This window comes from Malaclemys terrapin, chromosome 2 (assembly GCF_027887155.1).
Source record: "Malaclemys terrapin pileata isolate rMalTer1 chromosome 2, rMalTer1.hap1, whole genome shotgun sequence".
NCBI lineage: Eukaryota > Metazoa > Chordata > Testudines > Emydidae > Malaclemys > Malaclemys terrapin.
The window spans coordinates 69,328,753-69,355,261 of record NC_071506.1 but is presented as its reverse complement, the minus strand read 5'-3'; the positions used below and the strand labels follow the sequence as shown (position 1 = coordinate 69,355,261).

Below are 26,509 nucleotides of genomic sequence, written 5' to 3'. Positions count from 1 at the left end.
TCCTCACAACAACCCCGTGAAGTACAGAAGTATTATCTACTTTCTCATAGATGGGGGAACTGAGGTACCGGGTAGATTAAGTGATTTGCTCACGGTCGCACTGGAAATTTGTGGCTGACCCATGAATCCTCATTACTCCCAGGGTGTGGAGCAGGGGTAGGCAACCTATGGCATGCATGCCAAAGGAGGCACGCGAGCTGATTTTCTGTGGCACTCATACTGCCCGGGTCCTGGCCACCGCTCTGGGGGGCTCTGCATTTTAATTTAATTTTAAATGAAGCTTCTTAAACATTTTTAAAACCTTATTTACTTTACATACAACAATAGTTTAGTTATATATTATAGACTTACAGAAAGAGACCTTCTAAAAACATTAAAATGTATTACTGGAATGCAAAACCTTAAATTAGAGTGAATAAATGAAGACTCGTCACACCACTTCTGAAAGGTTGCCAACCCCTGGTGTGGAACATAGGTGCAACCATTCCATAACCCTCCCCACAGGGATACTGGGGGACACATCTTAATAGTCACATCCCCACTTTTCTCCAACCTTTTTTCCAAATCCCCTCCATGCTGCTTCAAAGAACCTTCATTGCCCTAGTCTAGAGACCTATCCAGTAAACTATGGTTTCTGGGTCACCAGAATGAATCAAAGGGTTGCGGGGCTGACTGATATCATCTCCCTGCTCTGGGCATTGAGACCTGATGCACAGGGTCACAGCACCACTGAGGTTTGGCTCAGCTGACCTTCCATCATGATGGGGAGGCTGGGGACGGAGGAGACGGTAGCAGCTGGGTAAATCTGGGTGAATGGCCCTCTGACCATATGTACCAGGTTGCAACACCATGCACACATATTTGGCCCAGCCAGCCCCCCTGGGCCAAATATTTGTACATAATGCTTAGGCTAGGCCACACCTGAGCAGTGCTGAGACCCCAGAGGTTGCAATGCTCAGAGCAGGGAGCCAATCCCAACCAGACACACAGGATATGAGATGTGGTTGGTGTCATATTCTCCAGTAAGTAGCCCTCACTGTGTACCCTTACCCCCCACAGCCATATGACCCATATTGCATACCCTACCCTGACCCAGACCCACCAACCCAGACCCCCAATGTACCCCTAGCCCACAGCCATGAATTCCCCTCCACATCCCCTCACCTCCCAAGCCCCAAAAATCTTCCCCCCACTACACCCCCAGCTCCTTCTGCCCCCAATATCTTCCCCACAGAACCCCAAATCCCCCCATATCCTGCCCCACATAGGCCATGAATGGGGTCTGCGTTTGGCAGGAGATGAGGTTGGAGACTATCGTCCTGCCACCCCTCCTTGGACCCTTCTGCCCTGCAAGTCCTTCCCCAAAACTTCCAAACTCTCAAATTCTTCTGCATTACAACCCAAAACCCCCAAATCCCACCCCTCACACTCAGGGCCCCATGGACTGTGGGGGGTGCTGTGTGGGTTTTTTGGTGGACTGTGTTGGCTCACCTCCACCAGTTGCAAGTGGGGCATTCCGTAGCCATTCATCTCTGTTCAGAGCATCTTTAATCTTAGTTCTGAGTCCTTCCCACCCCAATGGACCACTAGAGAGCGGGGGGGGGGGGGAATTGGGTTGGGGGGCCTCTCTGGGTCGCAACAACCTATCAAGGTTTACAAAGGGGTGTTGAGCTTAATAAAGGTTGGAGTACCACTGCATTAAACCACCTTCCTCCCCCAGGGAGATAGTAAATCTCCTCTCCAAACTTAGGGTGAGAAAGTAATGTGCATGTCAGGGTAAGAATACTTTATTCTCTTTCCATCCCCAAAATGTTAGAGATAAGTTTGGTCCTATTAGACCAAAGATTTGTCTATGTCCTCTAAGGACACATGAAAGTCAGGTTATGAAAGCCAATTTAAAAAGTTCTTCCTTGGTTGACAAATTAGCAGGCAAGGGAAGAAACTGCCCTCCACACTGGGGAGTGCATAAAGCCCAGCACATTGCCAACACAATTCCTATTAATACTTGTGGCGGGGCGGCTGTCCCACGCAGGGAGAAGAAGGGGTTAAAAGCTGCACCAGGGAGGCTGCTCAGAACCCACTAATCAGGGAAGGGCTTATTGAGCCCACCAATAGGAGGAAGCCTTGCTGGAGCAGCAAATCAGGGCCAGTGAGGGCCATATATAAAGGGCTGCTTAGCAGAGCAGACGGGAGTCTCTCCCTGGAGGGCAAGGGAGGAGGACTGGCTGCCTGAAGAAGTGCCATAGATAGAGCAGTGCTGGGCAGGGGCCGCAGAGTGTGAAGGTGAGCTGCTGGCTGATGCCTTGCTACAAGGGCTGAGAGGGTGCAAGAGCTACTGGGGAAGTGGCCCATGGAAAACAGGCAGCAGGTTAGAGGAGGGCAGTAGATGGCTGCTGGCTATAGGGTCCCTGGGTTGAGATCCAGAGTAGCAGGTGTGCCTGGGTCCCTCTCCCCGCTCACTCCTTTTGCACCCCACTTGCCAATGAGGAAAATGGCCGGTATCTAGATGGCAGATTGCCCCTGAGGAGAGGGGCTGGACCTGGGACTGCAGTAGGCCACTGAGGCAAATGGGGGGGGACTAAGGACTGCCGGTGCCCCAGAAGGGGGGAGATACCGGAGTGGGGGCACAGCCAGAGGACCATGCCCAGAAGAAGACGCTGCAGTTCGGGGAGTGATGCGAGGCCAAAGAGTGGCGTGACACCACTAGCTGAAGGCGGACTGGCAGGCTGAGAGCTAATTCCCATGACGGCCAGCAGGAGGCGCCGCGATGCTGAGTCCCTCTCAGTCACAATACTGTTGCGTCATATTTAGCACTTATTTAGCACTTTTATTTCAAAAACAGTTGACAAATTTTATTTTGGAGTGCACCAGACCCATCAGTCGTCAGAACTGAGAGAACATTTTAGTTCCAAGACAGATAGCCTATTAAAATCCTGTTGTAAGGAAGGATTTGTATTACCATTAGGTATCAAGCTGGACCTGCCTATTACATGTGGTACAAAAAAAACCACATCATCCAATGTTTGGAGACTTCAACAGTTACCTGTGTACAATGAAGATAATTAACATTTTTATCATTTAGCTCACTTCTATATTGCCTTCATTTTCATTTAACCTCTGCTAGTCTGAAGAGAAATACATCAGTCCAGGTATTGAATGCAGTGTTCCACATTCCTGAATCGGGTCTACACAGTTGTCTATACCATGTACTTCATCTGTAGATGCCTTTATTGTAGGAAACTTTCATTTCCTATCTACACAAATACACCAATTCAAATGGAACTCAGAGTGTTTTACTATATAAATGGAAAATTAACACTCAAAGACAACTAAGGTAACTAAAGAACCAAGATCTATACAAACTTTTGGGAAATTAAGCTTATTTTTTTAACCCCACCAAAACTTAGATAGGAGATTGGAAAAGTACAATTTTTAAAACTGTATCCACCAAGATTCTATTTGGTTTAATAATATTTGCAAAACAACTGGTAAGTTATCCTGTCCTCAAGCTGAGATAGACTAAGCATGTTGAAAATAAAGCAAAAGGCATTAAGACTCAAACAACCAGAGAAATTATAGTGTCTGTACCAGCAGCACACAATACATTTAGCAAATACCATGAATCCACAAAAATGTTTCCTGAAAGCTTTATTACTGTGACACATGCATCTCAACATGGCCTCCTGTAACCCTCAGATTAATCACTCCTATGTGGTTGTGATATTTTATACTAAACATGCCATGTAAGATATCATATGAAAGATCATGATCTGTTGAAACTCACTCTTCTGTGCAAATATGTATATCATTAATGAGTATGAAGTTGTGAGATTTTGCTGTATGGTTGTTACTGAAATATGCTGCAAGTTTGCTAGAGACATACAAAGGACTCTCATCCAGGAGGGTGTTCAACAACCATTAATTAGCAGAGGAACTGCAATCAAGGGATTTACAATTAACTGACAGTTGCCCAAACACCACACAATGGGGACTGCTTAACTCTATGACTCAGTTGCACAAGTCCACACCAGGAGGATTGCTCAACCTATTGATTCAGCAAAGCCCACCAGGACATATCTGGGGAAGTGTCTTCTAGGCACATGGACTGAGGGTTTAAGAAACAGTGGCATCTTGCCTTGGCCTTTCTCCTCCCCCACTTATGCTCGAAGCAACAAGAATGCTGAGAAGACGAAAACTTCAACTGAGGAAACTGGTCCAGGCTCAAGAGAGACCTGTGTATTAAGAACTGTAACATGCAGTGAGGTGAGAAAATTGCTTGCTAAATACTACCTAGTGTCATAAGGTTTAAAATTTAGATTCTGCGCTTATCTTTTATTTTCTGACCTCTTATTTATTTCTTATTTAAAATCTCTTTCCGTAATAAATCTTTTTTATATTTTATCTAAAACTGTGATTTGTTTGAAATTTAATAGTGAAAAGTGCAAGGTCATGCATTTAGGGATTAATAACAAGAATTTTGGTTTTAAGCTGGGGACGCATCAGTTGGAAGCAGGGCCGGTGCAACCACTAGGCGAACTAGGCGGTCACCCAGGGCACCAAATGGTTGGGGGCGCCCACTGGGTCTTAGTGTCCACCCTTCTCATTTTCCTATCCCTGTTCTGACCCTTCCTGCAGGCTCAGAGTCTTCCTGGGAAGGGGATCTAGCAGTTAAAAGAGAAAAAGCCTCCAGCCTGCCAGACCTATTAGCACAACACTGAAACTGTTAAAGACCCATTCAAGGGGTAATGAAGCCATTTAACAGGCATTTGCCAACCCTCAGGTATCCTACTGTCAGTTTCTGAATGTACTGACAAAAACAGTTGTGCATGACTGTCATATTTACTCACGACATGTCAGTCTACAGGATCTTAGGCCTTGTCTACACTTGGGAATTCACAGCGCTGCCGTGAAGCGCGAGTGTAGTCGTGTCGCCAGCGCTGCGAGAGAGCTCTCGCAGCGCTGTATGTATTCCACCTCTCCGAGGGGAGTAGCTTGCAGCGCTGCAGGCGCTGATTACACTGGCGCTTTACAGCGCTGTACTCGCTGCGCTCGGGGGGGAGGCGCGTTTTCACACCCCTGAGCACAGCAAGTTGCAGCACTATACAGCGCCAGTGTAGCCAAGGCCTTAGTTTAAAATTTGCTTTAAAAATAGGTCATTGGTGAGTTGGTGAAGATTATAAAATCACATCTCTAAAAAAATCCTTGCATAGATTTTTAGATGCACAATCATCTTTAGCCTTAAATGCTTGGATCTTCAGACATATGGGTTTTTAAATAAATCCTTCAAAAGACCTCCCTTATCTAAAATACACATTTTAATTACTATAGTAAAAAAGTCCGAAGTCTTCCAGTCCTTTCTGTTCATCCATTTCTCCCTTCACCCCCTCTCTCCTCCCCCACTGAAGAGAGCCCTTAAACAGACAACAGTCCTTTGCTTCCAGATAGCTGGACGAAGAGTTTCCCTTTCTTTACTTCTGACTATCTGATGAACTAGTTTTAAGCAAAATCAGTACCTCAGTAAGATATAAAATCCTTTGTTATGCCTAAAATCTTTGGAAACAGGTTTTTAAAGTTGGTGAAATTTCATAAACATGTGTATTGTTATGGAGATCACACACAGTAAATTAGTGTTCCCTTTTTCTAAAAGCAATGAACATTGTTATGAACACACTAAACCTCTGTAACTGATTAATTTAAAATAATGTCCGTTTCAGTGAGTTAAATATGTAGTAATCTGGAATGATTACTTTATGAAGGTTTAAGAGTACATTTAAAATATAAAATCAGCTTAGAAATACTGATTAAGAAAATGTAAAACAGAAGAGCTGCATCATGTATTCCATAATATTTAATGTTGTATTCAGCAAGACAGCTTACTCACCCTTACTACAAAGTTTTTGCAAATAAATGTCTGACAAACTTCAGGGCATATCAAAAAACCTGTGACTGACATTTTTTATTGCCAAATTTAGTGCTTTTAATTAGGTACCTTCTGCATATCCATTCTGCGTGAGGGAGAGGGTACAGGGATCTCTGTGGGGAACTCTGACTCTCCGCCACCGTGAGGCGGGCTGGGCATCTTATTATTCTTTCCGCTTTGTCCCTCCGCCCCCGCCGGGCTGCAAGCTCAGGCTGCCGTCGGGCATAGGGGCACCAGTTTAATAATACTGCATAGAGCCCCATAAATCCTAAGGACGGCCCTAGGGGTGCCAAAAAGCGGTGCCCTGGCTCGGCAGGGAGGAGCTGCCTTCCGGAGACACCGGAGAGTCAGAGCATTGGCTTGCGGGGGCGGCGAGCCCCAGCCATGGAGGAGCCGGCACGGCACAGGAGGGCAGGAGCCCTGCAAAGGCAGCAGCGCTGCTAGCAGGGAGCAGCCGTGCCCCTTGCCCCTCCTGCCCAGGCTGCAGCCTGGCGCCCTCCCCGGGGACTCCTGCAGGCTGCAGCAGATGCATGCAGGCAGAGGCCCCCGTGCGCCCCCCATCTCTCCGCTCGCTGTGCTCGGGGTCTGCGGCTCCTGGGCATGTGAGCCACTGCCAGGGCGCGGGGCCCTGAGACTGCTCTGGGAGGGGCAGCAACAGCGGCAGCTCATGCTCCCAGGACCCGCAGAGCCTGAGCGCGGCGAGGGAGGAGCCGGGGGACGCATGTGGTCCTCTGCCCACATGTATCTGTCCTCTGCCGGGGGCACCTAGCCGCAGCCTAGGCAGGAGGGGCAAAGCATGCAGCTGCTCCCCGCTAGCGGCGCTGCTGCCTTTGCAGGGCTGCTGCCCCCCTGCACCGCGCAGACTCCTCCATGATTGGGGCTCGCCGCTGATGCTCTGGCTCTCCGGTGCCTCCGGAAGGTGGCTTCTCCCTGCCGAGCTGCTGCAGTGGCCCAAGCCCAGCAAAGCCAGTGAGTGGACTCGGGGCGGGGGCCACCGGGGTGGGGGTGGACTCGCGGGGGGGCTGTGCACCCTCCAGGGGAGTTCAGGGGGCGGGGAGGGGGGAACCTGGTCTGGGGAGCAGCCCCTGGGCATGGCTGGCCCCTGGGGTCTACAAAGGCTTGTTGGGATTTGCTCCTCAATGAACCGATGTGCGGGGGGCGGGGGGGAGAGGGGGGGGCGGCAGCGCAAGGTGGAAGTTTTGCCTAGGGCACAAAATATCTGTGCAGCGGCCCTGGTTGGAAGTAACAGAGGAGAAGAACCTTGGAGTATTGCTTGATCACAGGATGACTATGAGCCGCCAATGTGATATGGCCATGAAAAAAGCTAATGCAGTCTTGGGATGCATCAGGCGAGGTATTTCCAGTAGAGATAAGAAGGTGTTAGTACCGTTATACAAGGCACTGATGAGCCCTCATCTGGAATACTGTGTGCGGTTCTGGTCTCCCATGTTTAAGAAGGATGAATTCAAACTGGAACAGGTACAGAGAAGGGCTACTAGGATGGTGGTCCTCAAACTATAGTACTGGTGGACCCCTTTCACATAGCAAGCTTCTGAGTGCAACCCCCCTTATAAATTAAAAACACTTGTTTATATATTTAACACTATTATAAATGTTGGAGGCAAAGCAGCGTTTGGGGTGGAGGCTGACAGCTCGTGACCCCCTGTTTGAGAACCCCGTACTAGGATGATCCAAGGAATGGAAAACCTGTCTTATGAAAGGAGACTCAAAGAGTTTGGCTTGTTTAGCCTAACCAAAAGAAGGACGAGGGGAGGTATAATTGCTCTCTATAAATATATCAGAGGAATAAATACCAGGGAGGGAGAGGAATTATTTAAGCCAGGGATTGGCAACCTCTGACACGCAGCTCGTCAGGGTAAGCACCTTGGCAGGCCAGGCCAGTTTGTTTACCTGCCGCATCTGCAGGTTCAGCTGATCGTGGCTCCCACTGGCCGCGGTTCGCCGCTCCAAGCCAATGGGGGCTGCGGGAAGTGGCACGGGCCGAGGGATGTGCTTGCCACTGCTTCCCGCAGCCCCCATTGGCGTGGAGCGGCGAACCGCGGCCAGTGGGAGTCGCAATCAGCCGAACCTGCGGACGCGGCAGGTAAACAAACTGGCCCAGCCCGCCAGGGTGCTTACCCTGGTGAGGAGCGTGCCAGAGGTTGCCGACCCCTGATTTAAGCTCAGTACCAATGTAGACACAAGAACAAATGGATATAAACTGGCCATCATGAAGTTTAGATTTGAAATTAGACAAAGGTTTCTAACCATCAGAGGAGTGAAGTTCTGGAAGTTCCAAGGGGAGCAGTGGGGGCAAAAGACAGATCTGGCTCCAAGACTAAGCTTGATAAATTTATGGAGGGGATGGTACGATGGGATAGCCTAATTTTGGCAATTAATTGATCTTTGACTATTAGCGGTAAATATGCCCAATGGCCAGTGATGGGATGTTAGATGGAATGGGATCTGAGTTACTACAGAGAATTCTTTCCTGTGTGTCTGGCTGGTGAGTCTTGCCCACATGCTCAGGGTTTAGCTGATTGACATATTTGGGGTCGGAAGGAATTTTCCTCCGGAGCAGATTGGCAGAAGCCCTGGGGGGTTTTCGCCTTCCTCTGCAGCATTGGGCATGGGTCACTTGCTGGAGGATTCTCTGCACCTTGAAGTCTTTAAACCACGATTTGAGGATTTCAATAGCTCAGATACAGGTTAGGGGGTTGATCCAGGAATGGGTTGGTGAGTTTCTGTGGCCTGTGTTGTGCACGAGGTCAGACTAGACAATCATAATGGTCCCTTCTGACCTTAAAGTCTATGCGTCTAAGTGCTTGGGAAATCTCAGCTCAGATACAAAGGCTGGTGCATGTTTTCTCCACATTGAGGGAGGGGGCAGACAGGGTAATAAACTTACACTGTTCAGACTTCTGACCAGGATGAGACAGTATAGTCCAGGGGTAAGAGGCTGGGAAGCTGAGAGGAATTGCCTGGTGCCTCTCTCTAGGTGATTTGTGAGTGGCTTTGGGAGCATTCCTGCAATCTAGCTGGGTGTGGGGCTCCACATGCTGTTGTGCTGAGTGACAGCAGTTCCTGGAGAGGTTTGCTGCTTGTTACTAGCAAAGCATTGTGAGAGGTAGCCCAGGAGGAAGAGTTAAGGGGGTATAGCGGAACCCCAGTTCCAGGTTGCACCCTGGGCATGCCATCACAATTACCATTTATGCTGAGATGCTCTGAAGATTCTTCAAGCAACATCAAGATACAGAAGACCTTAGCACGCTTCAGTATATCCAAATATGAAACTGAGGTATCTGAAAAACTGCCAACACTGATATGATGCATTTACCGCTTTTTGAATCAACTCAAATTGACAACTAGCCTGGAGTTATTATTGATCTGACACGGAGTTATTCTGTTTAGTTTTAAATCCACTAAATTCTCAAGGATTCAAATATAACTTACCACAGCAAGCTGTGTCCGCGAAGCTACCGTGTGAAACACTGCAGGCATCATGAGAGATTCTTCAACTTTTAATTCCATCTCATTCTCTGCTGAAAATGTGGTTTTGGGAATAGCTGGTGGGCGTTCACATAAGATCATCTCTTTGTTGAACAGGAAAATTGGGTTTGTGTCCTGTAATAAAATAAAAATATCTTCATAAAGCACTTTGAGAAAATAAAACATGCCTGTAATCCAAACAACTAACTGCACTAGCATGTTCTGAAAACAGCATAACTTACGTAACTATTCGCAGCAAATTACTTATGAGTATTGCATCCAATTATATGTAAAACCACTTATTTCCTGATATTAAAAACAAGAACGAACAAACAAAAAAAGTCTACAGAAAAAAAGAAAACACACACACAACCCCTACCTCCCTCCAAAAACCCCACACATCACTAGGAAGCTGTAACTCTCACTTCTCCTCAACACTTTGTTTTGTAAGGGGACAAAGAGAGAGACTATAGTGTACACTTACTGTTCCAGCACTGTAACTACAGACTCTTCTGTCTGCTGCCATACACTCCCCTCCATTGACAACCAGCACCTGGTGCTGAATGGCAATCTTATACTTGGTTTGGATTGCATGTTTAAGGTCGGACACACTAAAAGGGAAAAACAGGAACTTTAGTATCAATATCTTATTTAAGCAACTGATCTTCTCTCATGCAAAGTATTCCTGTAATATACGAAGTAATTTTTAACTCTAACAGCAGTAGAGAAAAAACTAATTGTGAATAAGGGCAAAATGCATGTTTGTGTAAATACTGCAATCCGTTGCATTTCTGGCTTCCCAATTCATAGACTAAGAACAAAACATGACCCATCCTCAGAGAAATGGGTTTACAAAATGATACATCTCAGCTATTTACACAAGAAGCACATCTGCAACTGTAATGCTGGAGTCCAGGATTAACATGCATTTCTGGCAATTACTGCCAAAGTTATATTAAACTCTGAACATGAGTCAACTACTGACTTAGTTTAACTGTCATCTTCAAGTCTAATATTATGTTAGGGGAAGTTATAAGAATATAAGAACTGTCATACTGAGTCAGGCTAATGGTCCACCTAGCCCAGTATCTTGACTTCCAACAGTGGCTAATATCAGATGATTCAGAAGGAACGAACAGAACAAAGCAATTATGGAGAGATCCATCCCATGTCATACACTGCCAGCTTTTGGCAGTAAGAGACTAGGGACACTCAGAACATGGGATTGCATCCCTGACCATCTTGGCTAATAGCCATTAATGCAGCTATCCTCTCTGAACTTATCTAATTCTTTTTTAAACCCCGTTATAGTTTTGGCCTTCACAACATTCCTTGGTTCTTGTGTTATCTGAAGGGGGAAATAATACTTTCTTATTCACTTTCTACACACCATCCATGATTTTGTAGACCTCTACAATACCCTCCCCCAGTTGTCTCTTTTCCAAGATGAAATGTCCCAGTCTTTTTAATCTCTCCTCATATGGAAGCTGTTCCATACCTTTAATCATGTTGTTGCCCTTCTATGTACTTTTTCAAATTCTAACATATCTTTTTTTTAAATGAACTGACTAGAACTACGTGCAGTATTCAAGGTATGGGTGTACCGTGGGCTTATGATATTTTCTTATTAGCTATCCCCTTCCTAGCTTTTTTCACTGAGCAGATCTTTTCAGAGAACTATTCAAAATGACAACAGGATCTCTTTCTTGAGAGGCAGCAACTAATTTACACCATATCATTTCGTATGTATAGTTGAGATTTTGTTTTCTAATATGCATTACTTGCATTTAGCAACATTGAATTTCATCTGCCATTTTGTTGCGCAGTCATCCAGTTTGTGAAATCCCTTTGTAACTATTGGCGGTCTACTTTAGACTTTACTATCTTGAGTAATTTTGTATCATCTACAAACTTTGCCACCTCACTGTTTACCCCCTTTTCCAGATCATTTATGAACATATTGAATACTGGACCCAGTACAGATCCTTGAGGGACCCTGTTATTTACCTCTATCCATTCTGAAAACTCACCATTTATTCCTACCCTTTGTTTTCTGTCTTTTAAGCAGTCCACGAGAGGACCATCCTTCTTATCACATCTGCTTACTTTGCTGAAGAGCCTTTGGTGAGGTACCTTGTCAAAAAGTCCATATACACTAAAATCAACCGGATCACTCCTTCCCGCATTTGTTGACCCTTTCAAAGAATTCTAGTAGATTGGTGAGGCATGATTTCCCTTCACAAAAGCCATATTGACTTGACCAACAAATCGTGTTCCTCTACGTGTCTGATAATTCTGTTCTTTACTACAGTTTCACCCAATTTCCTGTTACTGAAATTAGGCTTACTGGCCTGCAATTGCCATAATCACCTCTGGAGCCTTTTAAAAAAAATTGGTATCACATTAGGTATCCTTCAGCCATCTGATTCAGAGGGTGATTTAAGCGATAGGTTACATACCAGTTAATAATTCTGCAGTTTCATATTTGAGTTCCTTCAGAACTCTTGGGAGAATACCATGTGGTCCTGGGGACTTATTGCTGTTTATCAATTTGTTCCAAAACCTCCTCTATCTACACCTTAGTTTGGGACAGTTCCTCAGATTTGTCACCCAGAAACAATAGCTCAGGTGTGGGAATGAATTCTGCTGTAAAGATTGATGCAAGAATTAACAGCTTCCCCACAATGACCTTATCTTCCTTTAGTGCTCCGCTAGAACCTCTATTGTCCAGTGGCCCCACTGATGATTTGCCAGGCTTCCTACTTCTGTTGTACTTAAAAAAAAAATTCTCTTAAGTTTTTGTGTCTCTAGCTAGTTGCTCTTCAAATAGTAAAATTAGGCAAGCCAAAAAAGTTTTACACTTGACTGGGCAGAGTTTATGCTCCTTTCTATCTTCTTCAGTAGGATTTAATTTCCAATTTTAAAGGATGTCTTTTTATCTCTAACTGCCTCTTTTACTCTGTTTAGCCATGGTGGCATTTTTTGGTTATTTCACTGTTTTTTGTTTTGTTTTTGTTTGTAAATTAGGGATAGACATATAGTTTGAGCCTCTATTATGGTATTTGTAAAACGTTTCCATGCAGCTTGCTGGTATTTCACTCTTGTGATTGTTCCTGTAATTTCCATTTAACTAACCTACTCTATTTTGTGCAGTTCCCCTTTTTGAAGTTAAATGCTACTGTGCTGGGCTTCTTTGGTACGTTCCCTCTGACAAGGATGTTAAATTAAATTACATTATGGTCACGATTACCAAGTGTTTAGCTGTCATCACCTCTTGACCAGATACTGTGTGCCTCTTCGGACTAAATCAGTAATTGCCTCTCCCCCTGTGGCTTCCAGGACCAGCTGCTCAAACAAGCAGTCATTAATGCTATCTAGAAATTTTACTTCTGCATCCTGTTCTGAAGTGACATATACCCAGTCTATATGGGGATAGTTGAAATCCCCCATTACTATCGAGTTTTCTATTTTTGTATCATCTCTAATCTCCCTGAGCATTTCATAATCACTATTACCATAGTGGTCAGATGGTCAGTAATATATTCCTACTGTTAGACTCTTATTCTTCAAGCATGGAATTTCTATCCATAAAGATTCTATGGTACAATTTGATTGATTTAATATTAGATTTGATTCTATGCTTTCTTTCACATATAGTGACATTCTCTCACCAGCACGACCTACTTTGTCATTCCTATAGATTTTGTATTCTGGTGCTATGTCCTACTGATTATCACAGTTCCACCAACTTTCTGTGATGGTTATTACAGCAATATCCTCATTTAATACCAGGCACTGAAGTTCATCCATCTTAATATTTAGACTTTGTACATTTATATAGAAATACTTATAAAATTTGTCAATATTAGTTGTCTTCCTTTATGTGACTGGCTCTCTGCTGTCTCTGATAGACATATGTATAACTCCATACTTTTGGGATTTATCACAGAATAAATGAATGCGACACTTTCATTTGATTGTTTCTCTTCAGCTCCTACCTGTACTTTATCAACGTCTATCCTCACCTCTTTACTAGGGTATAGAGAATACCCATTAACAGATTCCCCTCCCCAAGGGATGCGTCTGTCCGAACTGTGAGGTCATCCACAACTGTTGGCTTTTCCCCAGACCTTAGTTTAAAAACTCCTCTACAACATTTTTAATTTTACATGCCAGCAAACTGGTTCTGATTTGGTTTAGGTACAACCCATCCTTCTTGTATAGTAACTCCTCGCTTAACGTTATAGTTATGTTCCTGAAAAATGCTACTTTAAGCGAAACGATATTAAGCGAATCATATTCCCTCATAAGAATTAATGTAAATGGGGGGGAGGCTCATAGGTTCCAGATAAATTTTTTTCATCAGACAAGAGACTATAGATATATATATAGGTTTCAAAGTAGCAGCCATGTTAGTCTGTATCCGCAAAAAGAACAGGAGTACTTGTGGCACCTTAGAGACTAACAAATTTATTTCAGCATAAGCTTTCGTGGGCTGCAGCTCACTTCTTCAGATCTTCTCCACAAAAGCTTACACACACACACACACACACACACACACAGTATAAGTTTTAAAAAACAACATAATGCCATACACACAATGATGATTGTGAAGCTTGGTTGAGGTGGTGGAGTCAGAGGGTGGGATATTTCCCAGGAAACGCCTTACTGCTAAATAATGAACTAGCACCCGGCTGAGTCCTCAAGAGTTAACACATTGTTGTTAATGTAGCCTCACACTCTACAAGGCAGCAGGAATGGAGGGAGGAGACAGCATGTCAGAGGGTGTGTGTGCGTGTGTGTGTGAGACAGAGAGACCGCATTGCCCCTTTAAGTATGCTGACCCTACTCTAAGTACATTGCCTTTTTAAGTAGATCTGCAAGTTGAGACAGTAGCTGCTGCCACCAAGCTCCCTCCATCCTGAGCCCTGTCGTGTCCCCCACCAACTCTGTGGATAGGATACAGGAGCAGGGGGAGGGGGACACCCTGACATTAGCACACCTCTTTCCCCCACCCCCCTGTACAGCAAGCAGGAGGCTCCCAGGCACAGCTCCAAGGCAGAGGGTAGGAGCGGGAGGAACAGCTGAACTGCTGGCAATTGATAACCTGCTGGGTGGCTGCAGCACAGGGAATTTAGGGGAGCTAATGGGGAAGTGCTGGTCCATCCCAGTTCCAAGCCCCCACCAGCCAGCTCCAACAGGCTGCTCTTTCTGCAAGCAGTGGACAAAGCAAGCAGCTGCCAAACAACAGTTATAAGGAGCACTGTGCAATGTTAAACCAGCATGTTCTCTAATTGATCACCAACGTAACAAGGAAACAATGTTAACTGGGACGACATTAAGTGAGGAGTTACTGTATAGGCTCCTTCTTTCCTAATAAACATAAAACCGTCCTTCCTACACCATCCATGCATTGAGACCCTACAGTTCTGCCTGTCTACCTGGCCCTGCGTACGGAAATGGAAGCATTTCAGAGAATGCTACAATGGAGGTCCTGGACTTTTAATTCCCTACCTAGCAGCCAAAATTTGGCCTCCCTCACCTATCTTGCCCTCGGTCACTAGTACCTAGATCTACCACGACCACCAGGTCCTCTGGCTTCTCCCCAGCACTGCATGTAGGTCTGTCTAGATGTCTCAAGAGATCCACAACCTTTGTACCCAGCAGGGAATTTACCATGTGGTTCTCATGGTCAACACAAACCCAGCTAAATACAAAAAGAACAGGAATACTTGTGACACCTTAGAGACTAACAAATTTATTAGAGCATAAGCTTTCGTGGGCTACTGCCCACTTATTCGGATGCATATGCACTTGTGGTACATGCATCCGAAGAAGTGGGCTGTAGCCCACGAAAGCTTATGCTCTAATGAATTTGTTAGTCTCTAAGGTGCCACAAGTACTCCTGTTCTTTTTGCAGATACAGACTAACAAGGCTACTACTCTGAAACCAACTAAATACGTTTCTAATAATTGAATACCCTATTACTATCACCTGTCTCTTCTTAGTAACTGGGGTCCCCTCCCACGGAGAGATGGCCTCATTGTAAGAGGGTATCATGACATCTGGAAGGAGGGTCCCAACTACAGGATTGTGTGTGTGTGTGTGTGTGTGTGTGTGTGTGTGTGTGTGTGTGTGTTTTGTGTATTTTTATCAGCTAGTATTGACTGGGTTCATTATACATCCAGTAAATGCTAGAACACTTTAGAAAACTCCATTTTAACTTCAGCAGGAAATATCCGGTCAAATCATGATGTTGCATTGGAACATGTCAAGATGACACTACATTAGACAATCCATACTGAAGACAATATTCCAAATGTGGCCAGACACAAAAGCTTTATGTCAGTAAGCCACTGTTGCCTGTTATGTACCATCCCAGCAGCCTTTTATTTTTTCTTCCTGAAAAAATGCCCACAATCCTCATATTATTGCTTACCACCACATCAGGCATCTTTCTTCCACAGTTTCCCTTTTCCCTTTCTGGGCACATTTCCTCAATAATTAAGAAAATACTTCAGAGCAAGTTAGAAATTTTATTTTAGTTTTGTTTTATCATTTTAAACATAAGTGAATTCTTGGCTGCTTCAGATCAACAGAATGACATTTTATGCACAGAAGTAATGCACTGTATGTCAGTTACAGACTATACTGGATACTATTTTGGCTACAGCTGCATATGGATATTAAAAATTGTATGGCTCCACATTCATAGGTATGGGTAGATTTTGCTGGTAGTGGAAGATAATTAAAATGAGTACTAATCATGTTGAAACATCGTTACAGAGACTGTAATGTTGTTGCTTACACATATGGAGGATAATTTCAGTATTCTGTCCAGCATTCACACACACAGGCTTTATTTTAAAGAAAAAACCCACAGCAGTTCACTCATTTTCTTACTTCTGTACCGCAAGTTCTGTGTCAAAGGTGAGGGTAGTTCCAGTGTTGACCACAAATACATATAACTTCATGATGATTTCTGTGTGTTCCTGAAGTTTATACCTTCCTCTTTGGTAGTATCATTTAGAAACTGCAAAGAAACCCAAGCACAGCATATTATTTACAGTTAACTCACTTTTTTAAAGAAAAAACTAGGAAGGTAACTAAACCTCAAAAACAACTTATTAGATCTTAAATCTTTCAACTGACAACATACTGGAAGGGCCCATGGCGGGTTATGCCAGTCAGTACACCTGCATTGTGGCAGAACTGATGTAATTGCTTCCAAATCATCCCCAGTAGATGATGAGGCACTGTCAGATATTGCCATTTATTATTTCGGACTATTTTGTGGCTACGTGTTTCAGTAGTATGAAATAAAACTATACAATTATTGTATAATGAACATAAAAGTACATCACACAAACCAATATTTGCTTACATCTCTAGTATGTATATTTGTAGTTTATCATCTATAATATATTTTACTCCTGTCCTCTTTCACCACACAAAATCCTTAACAACAAATTTGGACTAGCTACCAATCTTTTGAGGGGCTTTATCTTTGTCCCCAGTTTTTGTCAGTCAGAATTTGTTTGGTCTAAAAGCCATTTTAAATATATGGACAGAAAGGTTACGGCAGTAGTTACCACTCTTGTTTTTGTTGGTGCTCATCTTACAGTGGATTTGCTGACTGGTGTCCCCAAGTTCCCTCCCCAGTACCGCAGCAATATGACCAGATATAGGGTATGTCTACACAGCAACAGCTGCGCACAGGCTTGCCTACCAGCAATAACAGCAGTAACAACAGTAATGAAGTATGAGTAATACAAGCCTGGCACACACTCTGAGTACATAGTCAGCTCATTAGCCTACACTGAAGCACACACTATACTGTCTTCACTACTACTGTTACCTGTACTAGCAAGATTCAATCTAGTACGAGGGTAGGTTAACCCAGGCACAATTTTTGCTGTGTGGACATACCTATAGTTGACACCTTTTGTCCTTTACAATGACCACTATCCTTCCTGGTCTATTGTCTGTTCTTATTTTTGTTTAGTTTTACCTGGTCCCCCTTCTCACTCCTCTAACTACTAGAAGGCTAAATGCTACTTAGAGTTACTCCTGGGGGAATTCTGTGCCAAACCATTAAAAATTTCTGCAACAAAAAATTAAAAATAATGCACACAATATTTTAAAAAGTCTGCAAAATTCTGAATATTTTATTTGTCAAAATAACATGCTATAATCACACCAGTTTCAATTATTTTTGGTCATTTATTTCAAATACCTGTCAGCAAGTAACAATACAGACAACAAAAAAGATTCAGGAAATGTTTTTTGACAAATAGATTCCTTACGAGGCATATTAATACAGAACTCTGAGATAATAAACTACAATACAGAACCATATTTCCCACACCCCTCAGAAGCAGTGCAAAGGCTTTGGGGAGTCAGAAGTAATGGAGGAGCTGAGGGAAAGGAAAGTAATTGCTGGGTAGAAGCCTGGGTGTGAACTTGGAAGCTTGTTGGATATGGGCGGGAAAAGTATGGAACAGGTTTTTTGGGGGGGGGGGGGGTGAGGAGGGATGGTTAGGGAGCTTCCCCCATGCAGACTCTGGCTGACCCCAGCCTTTCCCATTCAGTCTGGCACATCTGTCCCTGTCCCCATGTGTCCCAGCACCCCCGCAAAAGGCAGAACTACAGCAGCTTTCCAGCAAAAGCTTTTTTCTGCACAAAAAAATAAAAATATGCACATGCAAAGTGGCACAGAATTCCCCCCAGGAGTATTAGAGTGGGAATATGTCCACTGCAATTGAATCCTGGGTCTTTCCATGGACTCAACTCATGCTTCCCTAATCAAACACAGCCATTGAAAAACGAGATGCTTAGAGTTGGAAAGGCAGCAACCTACTATCTCTTTTGCGTCAACAGTGTGCCCTTGTTGCCAAGAAAGCTAACAGCATTTTAGGCTGTATAAGTAGGGGCATTGCCAGCAGATCGAGGGACATGATCATTCCCCTCTATTCAACATTGGTGAGGACTCATCTGGAGTACTGTGTCCAGTTTGGGGCCCCACACTACAAGAAGGATGTGGAAAAATTGGAAAGAGTCCAGCGGAGGGCAACAAAAATGATTAGGGGGCTGAAGCACATGAGAGGCTGAGGGAACTGGGATTGTTTAGTCTGCAGAAGAGAAGAATGAGGGGGGATTTGATAGCTGCTTTCAACTACATGAAAGGGGGTTCCAAAGAGAATGGATCTAGACTGTTCTCAGTGGTACCTGATGACAGAACAAGGAGTAATGCTCTCAAGTTGCAGTGGGGGAGGTTTAGGTTGGATATTAGGAAAAACTTTTTCACTAGGAGAGTGGTGAAGCACTGGAATGGGTTACCTAGGGAGGTGGTGGAATCTCCTTCCTTAGAGGTTTTTAAGGTCAGGCTTGACAAAGCCCTGGCTGGGATGATTTAGTTGGGAATTGGTCCTGCTTTGAGCAGGGGGTTGGACTAGATGACCTCCTGAGGTCCATTCCAACCCTGATATTCTATGATCTCATATACATTACCGCTTCTGCCACATTAGGGTCACTGACAGAGCAGTAAGAGAAGGCAAGCTCTTTGGGGCAACTCTTTTTGTTGTGTCTGTACAATCACCAGCACAATGGGATCCTGGTCCACAACTAGGGCTTTTAGGCACTACAGTAATACAAATAATAAAAAATAAGGCAATTTGCTTTTGAGCAGCTGCATACCACTTTCTGTGATGCCAGAAAACCACATTTGCAATGTGGATACAGAATACAACGGATTTATGCCACTTGAACCTCAACACTGTTTCTTTTTCTCTGCTTTGTACAAGGAGGGAACATGTCCCCTCTCAACTCTTCAGGATGAGGAACTCTCAGCTGAAGGGAAATATTTCGATCTACAGCATCACCTCCGAGTACTAAATAAGTGGGTATGCATAACCACTCTGCAATCACACCACTCTCCTTTTATAGCAGGTAAATTAAGTCAGGCACATAATCCAACATAGCATCTTTAAACTGGCCCCATGCATCAGAAAAGCAGCAGTTTATGGAGGTTTGTTTTGTTCTAATAAGTAGTTTTTCGCATTCTTCAATGTCTACTTCATGCAGAGCTAGGGTGACCAGACAGCACGTGTGAAAAATCAGGACAGGGGGTGGAGGGGTAATAGGAACCTATATAAGAAAAAGCCCCAAATATCGGGACTGTCCCTATAAAATCGGGACCTCTGGTCACCCTATGCAGATCAAAAGGTATCACCTGTTCTTTATGAGGAACAATAATGCACTTAGTTGGCACAGTGTGGCCAATATGACCTGACCTACTTATAGAAAAGAGATTCATGTGTTTAAAGCCTATGGATAATTAAATCCTTCCCCGTCAACACTGGAAAAAAGGCTTAAACACACAACCAAAGTAATATTAACAAGAACCAAATACATGCTGGGAACTTTTGTTTTTGAAAGCTGGATTTGTTATCTTCCTAAACTGTCTCAAAGGTTGTTCTGTTTACAAACAGAGAGTGTTTGAGTTCAAGCAACTACTAGAAGTGACTGCTAATGAATCCTGGGTCTTTCCATAGACTCAACAATTATAAAAACCCTAAGAATATCCTGAAGAGGAACCTTGGTTATTTAATTTGGCAAGTTCAATATCTATTCCTTTTCTTTCCGCCCCCCCTCCATTCTGAATTAGGTTCTACCGGTGTTACCATTCTACTGGACTATGGCACATGGCATTTTTCAAGTCTGACAACACAGGTTAATAGCCCCAGAACTGTGCACTAGCCTGCTTACCAGATGCTGTACCTACTAGATCTGACAGTAGGAAAGAGGTGAAGTCTATGCCATCTGAGAAGGGGTCCTCGTGTTCCGATGCCGTCTTTCTGACCTCACTCTTGAGCACTGATACACTACCAAAATTCAGGCCCATAATTTTCCACTAAGGCAGATGGAAGCATTAGTATACAAAAGGCTCAGTCATTTTTACTATCACGTTATCCAATTTTGCACTAGTGAGGAATTAAGGGTATGAATTTTGCTACCATAAATACACTCAGAGAAACCAGAGATCCTCCCTGCTTGAGAAAGGGGAGACAAATTTTGTCAGAGCTGAAAACAATCACTACTGCCCCACTATCTGAACAAAAATGAGCACTCTTTCCCTCTTTCTTCTCCTGTCTTCTGTTGCATGTTTGTTTTTGGCTCTGGAGAAGCAGAATTTGACAAAACTGAAAGCTTGAGAGCAACCACTTCCAAATTAGTAGCAATTTTGAGCCAGTAAACAGCTGTAGGAGTAATTTCAAACACACTGAAAAAAGCTCGTCTGCTGTTGGAGGAATTCTGGAAAGTTAGGTCTTGTCTACCTGGAAGAATTTTACTAGTTATAAGAGTATATAACTGCACTTATTGCAGCTTAGTAATGGCTTTTTTCAGCTTAGCTTAAATTTCTTTCCAAGTGACACAAGCTAAACCTAAAAAAGCCACTAGTATATTAGAATATGTGTGTCCAAACAGAGGGATATGGCAATATAACTATTGATTTAAATTAAAACTTCAGGTTATTCCAAAGCAAAACGTGCTTCCCTTTGTATACTACAGACACTGAAAATAAAATACAAGGAGCAGAAGGAGCCAAACAAAAATGGAAGTGTGGGAAAGGCACCAGACTAAATAGAAATTGAAATGGAGGATGGGGGAGACAAACAAACAAATAAAATAGCTACCAACTCAAAAGACTACCTCTGGAAAAGTTCAGAAAAATCTTCCTTCTAAATTCTGGAGCTGTGCTCTCTCCCCACCTTTTCAAATATACATTATAGGAAATACACAAACTAGTCAAGATCTCTGTTTTCACCTCTGGGGTTCAGAGACTAAACCATTGTTTTTAGGTAGAAAGCAACACAACAATGTTATATACAGATCACCCAATTCTCCCCTCACTTCCACTAATTTAATCCCAGGTAAAACACTGAATTTAGTGCTAATTTACACTGGTGAAAGAGGAGTACAGTCTCAGCAAAACGGTTAGACTGTGGAATGATCTGGTGGAATCTGAAGAATGGACTAGCAATCATTGCTATAATTCCAAATCTTAAAAATACTACTTAATTATAAATCAGTGCCCATAAACAAGTTATCACAATAAGTGGTTTTCACCTTGACCATATTTGAATCTCAGTGATGAAGAATATAAAACTGTTTCTATGAATCACACAAACACAAACTTGCTAGACAAAACAGTCAAACAAAGGCCAGCAGGAATTAAGAATGATTCGTTATCCTCTGATGTTTCAGTATGGAAAAAGCTAATAGTGCTAAACATCATCTACTCTCTTAGGATGAAATTCATCTCTATACAAAGGGCTAGTACAAGGCTTCTTCAACGCTTATGTGGAAGAAAAGTCCTATTTTGCAGATTTAAGTGGCATTCACTAGGTAAGTGGGCCAAAAGCTTTGTGCTGCCCCTGTGCACAGGGGTTAATTTCATCCTCAGAATTCTTTCATAATTCTTAATGATAAAGCTAGTATCGCCATTTTTTATATTTACATAAAAAAAAATTGCCAAGATCAAACCAAAAATATGCCAATCTAGAGGTTAACTATCACACATCACCATGTAGTAGAATTAACTTTAAAAAAAAAAAAAAAAAAAAGACAATGTTACCAACTTCAAGGGGGAAAAAAGGATTACCTTCAGGAGCTATACAGAGCTACCACCTTCTTTAAAACACAGCAGGATAATAAGGTGCACATTTGCTTCAGTTGATTTTGGCAACAGAATGGCATGACTGTTCAAAACAAGAGTAAAAGACCTGCAAACAAAAGATACAGAATGTAATTAGGAATATCCATAAAATGTTTGGTTAAAACTGAACAATGAAGACTTCTTATTGCCAGTGCTGCACCTCACAGGAGCAAATTGATGTATCTATGTTATAAAGAACATTTAATTACTCTAATTTTGTGACATTTTGCTTAATGTTTGTTTTAAGTATTACACTTTCAACAAATGTTTTCAGTAACTACAAAAAGAGTTAGACTACCTTAAGATTAGTCAATTGGTGTAAAAACAAAAACTGTTACATATGCTAGACCTACTTAATTAAACTTGAGACAAAAACCACCACCACATTATAGATACAGAAGGAGCAGAGAACTCAATATCCAGGGGATTCTTCCACAAGGAAGGAAATGGGAAATATTCTAAAGAAACTGAGAACCAGTGGTTAAATTTTAAATATAAAATATGCAAATGTTTCTTCTAGTAGTACTGCTTCACTACATTATCCTAAAATACTTAAATGGGCACTCTCAGGCTTTAAAAAAAAAAAAAAAAAAGACTACACAGAATAAAATCAGTGTTTTTAAAAATCTAATTCACCTTTACTATTAGTGCTGATTGCTTACCGTTTTCCTTCATAGTAGCATTCCTATGAGCAGAAGAGATATCACAGGTGTGACAGAAAGAGAAGGGAGAGATAGAAAAGGAAGAAGGGAAGGGACAAACACGAAGTGGAACGACAAAAACAGACCAGGGACTAGGACCAGATACTGAAGGCACAGCACAGTCACGGCCTAACTTGTGATCAGGAGAGTTCTATAAACGAGATCTTGAAGATACAAGATGGGAATTTGTATTACCAGACAAAATACAATAGTTATAAATCATGCCACTCAACTTAATGGCTAAGCTACAATTTAAACATAACACTGGCTATACCAGACAGAAGACAGAAAAACATGAATAAAAAAAAAAAAAAAAAAAACCACACACACACACAACAACCCACAAAAAGAAAAAGCTACCCAATGTAATCAATACAATACTTGTAATCAATACAAGTAAAAGAATAAAGCATCTAAAAGAAAAAGAATCAAACAAATTAACCAAGTTATATTTAGATCTCCTGCAAAACACTTTCACTATTTTGTGTGGTGAATTTGCAGTCAAAGTCCAATTATTAAATATGTTTAGCTTCTCAAAATATTACAAGATGCAGATTATTTTTTCATTTAGTGGCAACTCTGAAAAGCTGAGGCAATTTTAGACATGATTAATGAGATGCAGTTAACTGTTTTGTCACACAGGATTCTTTAAAGCTTATTAATTTCATTTAGCACATTTGGAAAGTTAATTGACTTAGCTCAACATTGCTTATTGAAAACAAAACAAAAACCACCTAACCAACCAGTGCTTAATTTGTAATGAAAAAGGCGCTGGGGCTCAAGCAATTTGTTTACATTCGTAACTGATGCAGCAAGCCCAGAGTTGCCAGGGCTATGAACTACCAAGCCTAGAGGTGCCGGGGCTCAGTCCTGGCAAAAATTAAACACTGCACCTAATCAACAAAACCCTCTTTTGCATCCATAAAAACTGGCCAATGTAAAAGCCTCCTTACAGGCATACAATACCAACTTTTTTGTAACAACTCTATAACACTATGGCTTTCATAGCATTCCAAGCTTGATTTAACATGTAAATGGTACTGAAGTAACTTTTTGGTCCATTTGTGTTATATGTGCAGAATCTCCATGTTCCATTGTCTTGATTTTGCCTGTACCATCCTTTCAGACTACAAATCATTGCCAGGCTCATAAGTTGAAACTGGATTAACTGCCCTTCTGGATAATGGAGAGAGAAACAAATACCAAGTTCCATAGTTCAGCTTTAAAGACGCACTGCCAACTTGATTTTTTTTTAGTTGATAAATTTCAAATAATTCAAGTTTCTTATAGCCCAACATTTAAAAAAGCATGTACAAATTTCCTTTTTAAAAACAAAATGGTGTTTCTGATCCCCTGTTGATTTGCAAAAGGGTTCTTTGCAGACAGGAAGGTGAATGGGCAGACCCAAGCATGACAAAAAACAAAAACAAAAAAAAACATGCTATACTTAGGTCCATCCTTCCTTCCCTTTCCTCTGCCCATGTAATAATGGTAAAGACCAATGAGTATAATCAGTTTAAATGACATTATAAACATGAAAATTAAATGTAAAGTTAACAATTTTATGTTGCTAAGACCTTAGTTTACTAAAAGTGAAAATTCAGAAATGCACTGCGTCCCTTTATGCTTTGTTGACTCTGTTATCTAAGCTAAAGGCTCCTAGTCCACCAAAATTTGAATTTCAAATTCTGTAGGGAGTAAGCGTATTTAAATACAACTATTTACAGTGGATTATTTTTAGTTTTAAGGTCTTTAGGAGCTTTTTAAAAATATATTTAAGCTAAAACTCAAGTTGTCAGAGCTCCTTTAAGGCTGAGATTTTAATTTAAAAAGTGTCATTAAATTTAAAGTTAGATGTTGTCATAGAAACTTTAACTCTGCTTTTGTACTTATCCACTTCAGGGTGGATAAAAATTGATTAAAAACAGATTAATTTATTTTTTATTTAAGTTAAATACAGGGTTTTTAAAATAAACCTATTTTAAAATATTAAATTATGACAATCTATGTTATTGTCTAAATTTACTGTAATCTATTGCAATCTTTAATTCATTTATTAAAAAATTAAGCAGTACATGTTTGCTGCTAAGTTTTAAAAGGAGCACAGGATCTGGTGCAAGAAGTGGAATATAGCTGAACCGGTTGGTAATAGTAACCATACTATAATTTAATTGAATAGCCTTATGGTGGGGGGGGGGGGGGGAAACGACACCAAGGAAGCCCAACACAGTAGCAATGAACTTCAGAAAGGGGCACTACGCAAAAATGAGGAAGCTAATTAAACAGAAATTAAACAAAACAGTCACAACAGTGAAATGCCTGCAAACTGCATGGAAACTTTTTAGAAACACCATGATAGCGGTTCAAATTAAATGTACACCTCAAATGAAAAACACAGTAAGAGGCCCAAAAAAGTACCACCATGGCTAAACTAAGTAAAAAGAAGTGGTTAGAAGCATCTTTAAAATTTGGAAGTCAAATCCTAATGAGGAAAATAGAAGCATAAACTGTGGCAAAACAAGTATAAAAGTATAATTAGGCAAACCAAAAAAGAATTTGAAGAGGAACAAGCCAAAACCTCAAAAATTAACAGCAAAAATTTTTTAAGTATATCAGAAGCAGGAAGACTGCCAAACAATCAGTGGGGCCAGTGGAGGACCAAGGTGATAAAGGAGCACTTAAGGAACACACTGCCATTCTGGAGAAGTTAAATGAATTCTTGGCCTTGGTCTTCAGTGCAGAGGATGTGAGGGAGATTCCCATACGTGAGCTATTCTTTTTAGGTGACAAATCTGAGGAACTGTCCTAGACTGAGGAGTCAATAGAACAGCTTTTGAAACAAAATATATAAATTAAGCAGTAACAAGTCCCCAGGACCAGACGGTACTCACCCAAGAGTTCTGAAGGAACTTAAATATGAAACTGCAGAACTACTAACTGTGGTATGTAACCTACTGCTTAAATCAAACTTCTGTAGCAGATGACTGGAAGATAGCTAACGTGATACCAATTTTTAAAAAAGGTTCCAGAGGCCATCCTAGCAATTATAGGCTGGTAAGCCTAACGTCAGTATCAGGCAAATTGGTTGAAACTATTGTAAAGAACAGAATTAGCAGACACATATATGAACATGATTTGTAGGGGAAAGAGTCTACGTGGCTTTTGTAAAATGAAATCATGCATCGCCAATCTACTAGAATTCTTTGAAAGGGTAAACAAACATGTGGACAAGGGTGATCCCGTGGATATAGCATACTTGGACTTTTAGAAAAACTTTGACCAGGCCTCTCATCAAAGGCTATTAAGCAAATCAAGCAATCATGGGATAAGAGGGATGGATCAGTAACTGTTAAGAGATAGGAAACAAATGATACATAAGAACGGCCATACTGGGTCAGATCAAAGGTCCATCTAGCTCAGTATCATATCTTCCAACAGTGGTCAATGCCAGGTGCCCCCAAAGGGAATGAACAGAACAGGTAATCATCAAGTGATCCATCCCCTGTTGCCCATTCCCAACTTCTGGCAAACAGAGGCTAGGAACAGCATCCCTGCCCATCCTGTTTAATAGCCATTGATGAACCTATACTCCTTGAACTTATCTAGTTCTTTTTTTAACCCGGTTACAGTCTGGCCTTCACAATATCCTCTGGGCAAGGGTAGGAATAAATGGTCAGTTT

The 26,509-nt window shown here is 42.1% G+C and overlaps 1 protein-coding gene across 2 annotated transcripts in view; it reads right to left on the bottom strand.

Moving 5' to 3' along the window:
* The window catches only part of RB1CC1 (RB1 inducible coiled-coil 1), a 191,624-nt gene that overhangs the window by 149,544 nt on the left and 15,571 nt on the right, over positions 1 to 26,509 (bottom strand). For both annotated transcript variants that reach the window (XM_054018330.1, XM_054018331.1), the window contains exons 2-5: positions 22,075 to 22,195; positions 16,314 to 16,443; positions 9,894 to 10,020; positions 9,374 to 9,544 (exon numbers count right to left, since the gene is read on the bottom strand). In XM_054018330.1, coding sequence (XP_053874305.1) covers positions 9,374 to 9,544; positions 9,894 to 10,020; positions 16,314 to 16,384 — 369 coding nt within the window. In that variant the 5' untranslated portion in view covers positions 16,385 to 16,443; positions 22,075 to 22,195. The remainder of the gene's footprint in view (positions 1 to 9,373; positions 9,545 to 9,893; positions 10,021 to 16,313; positions 16,444 to 22,074; positions 22,196 to 26,509) is intronic.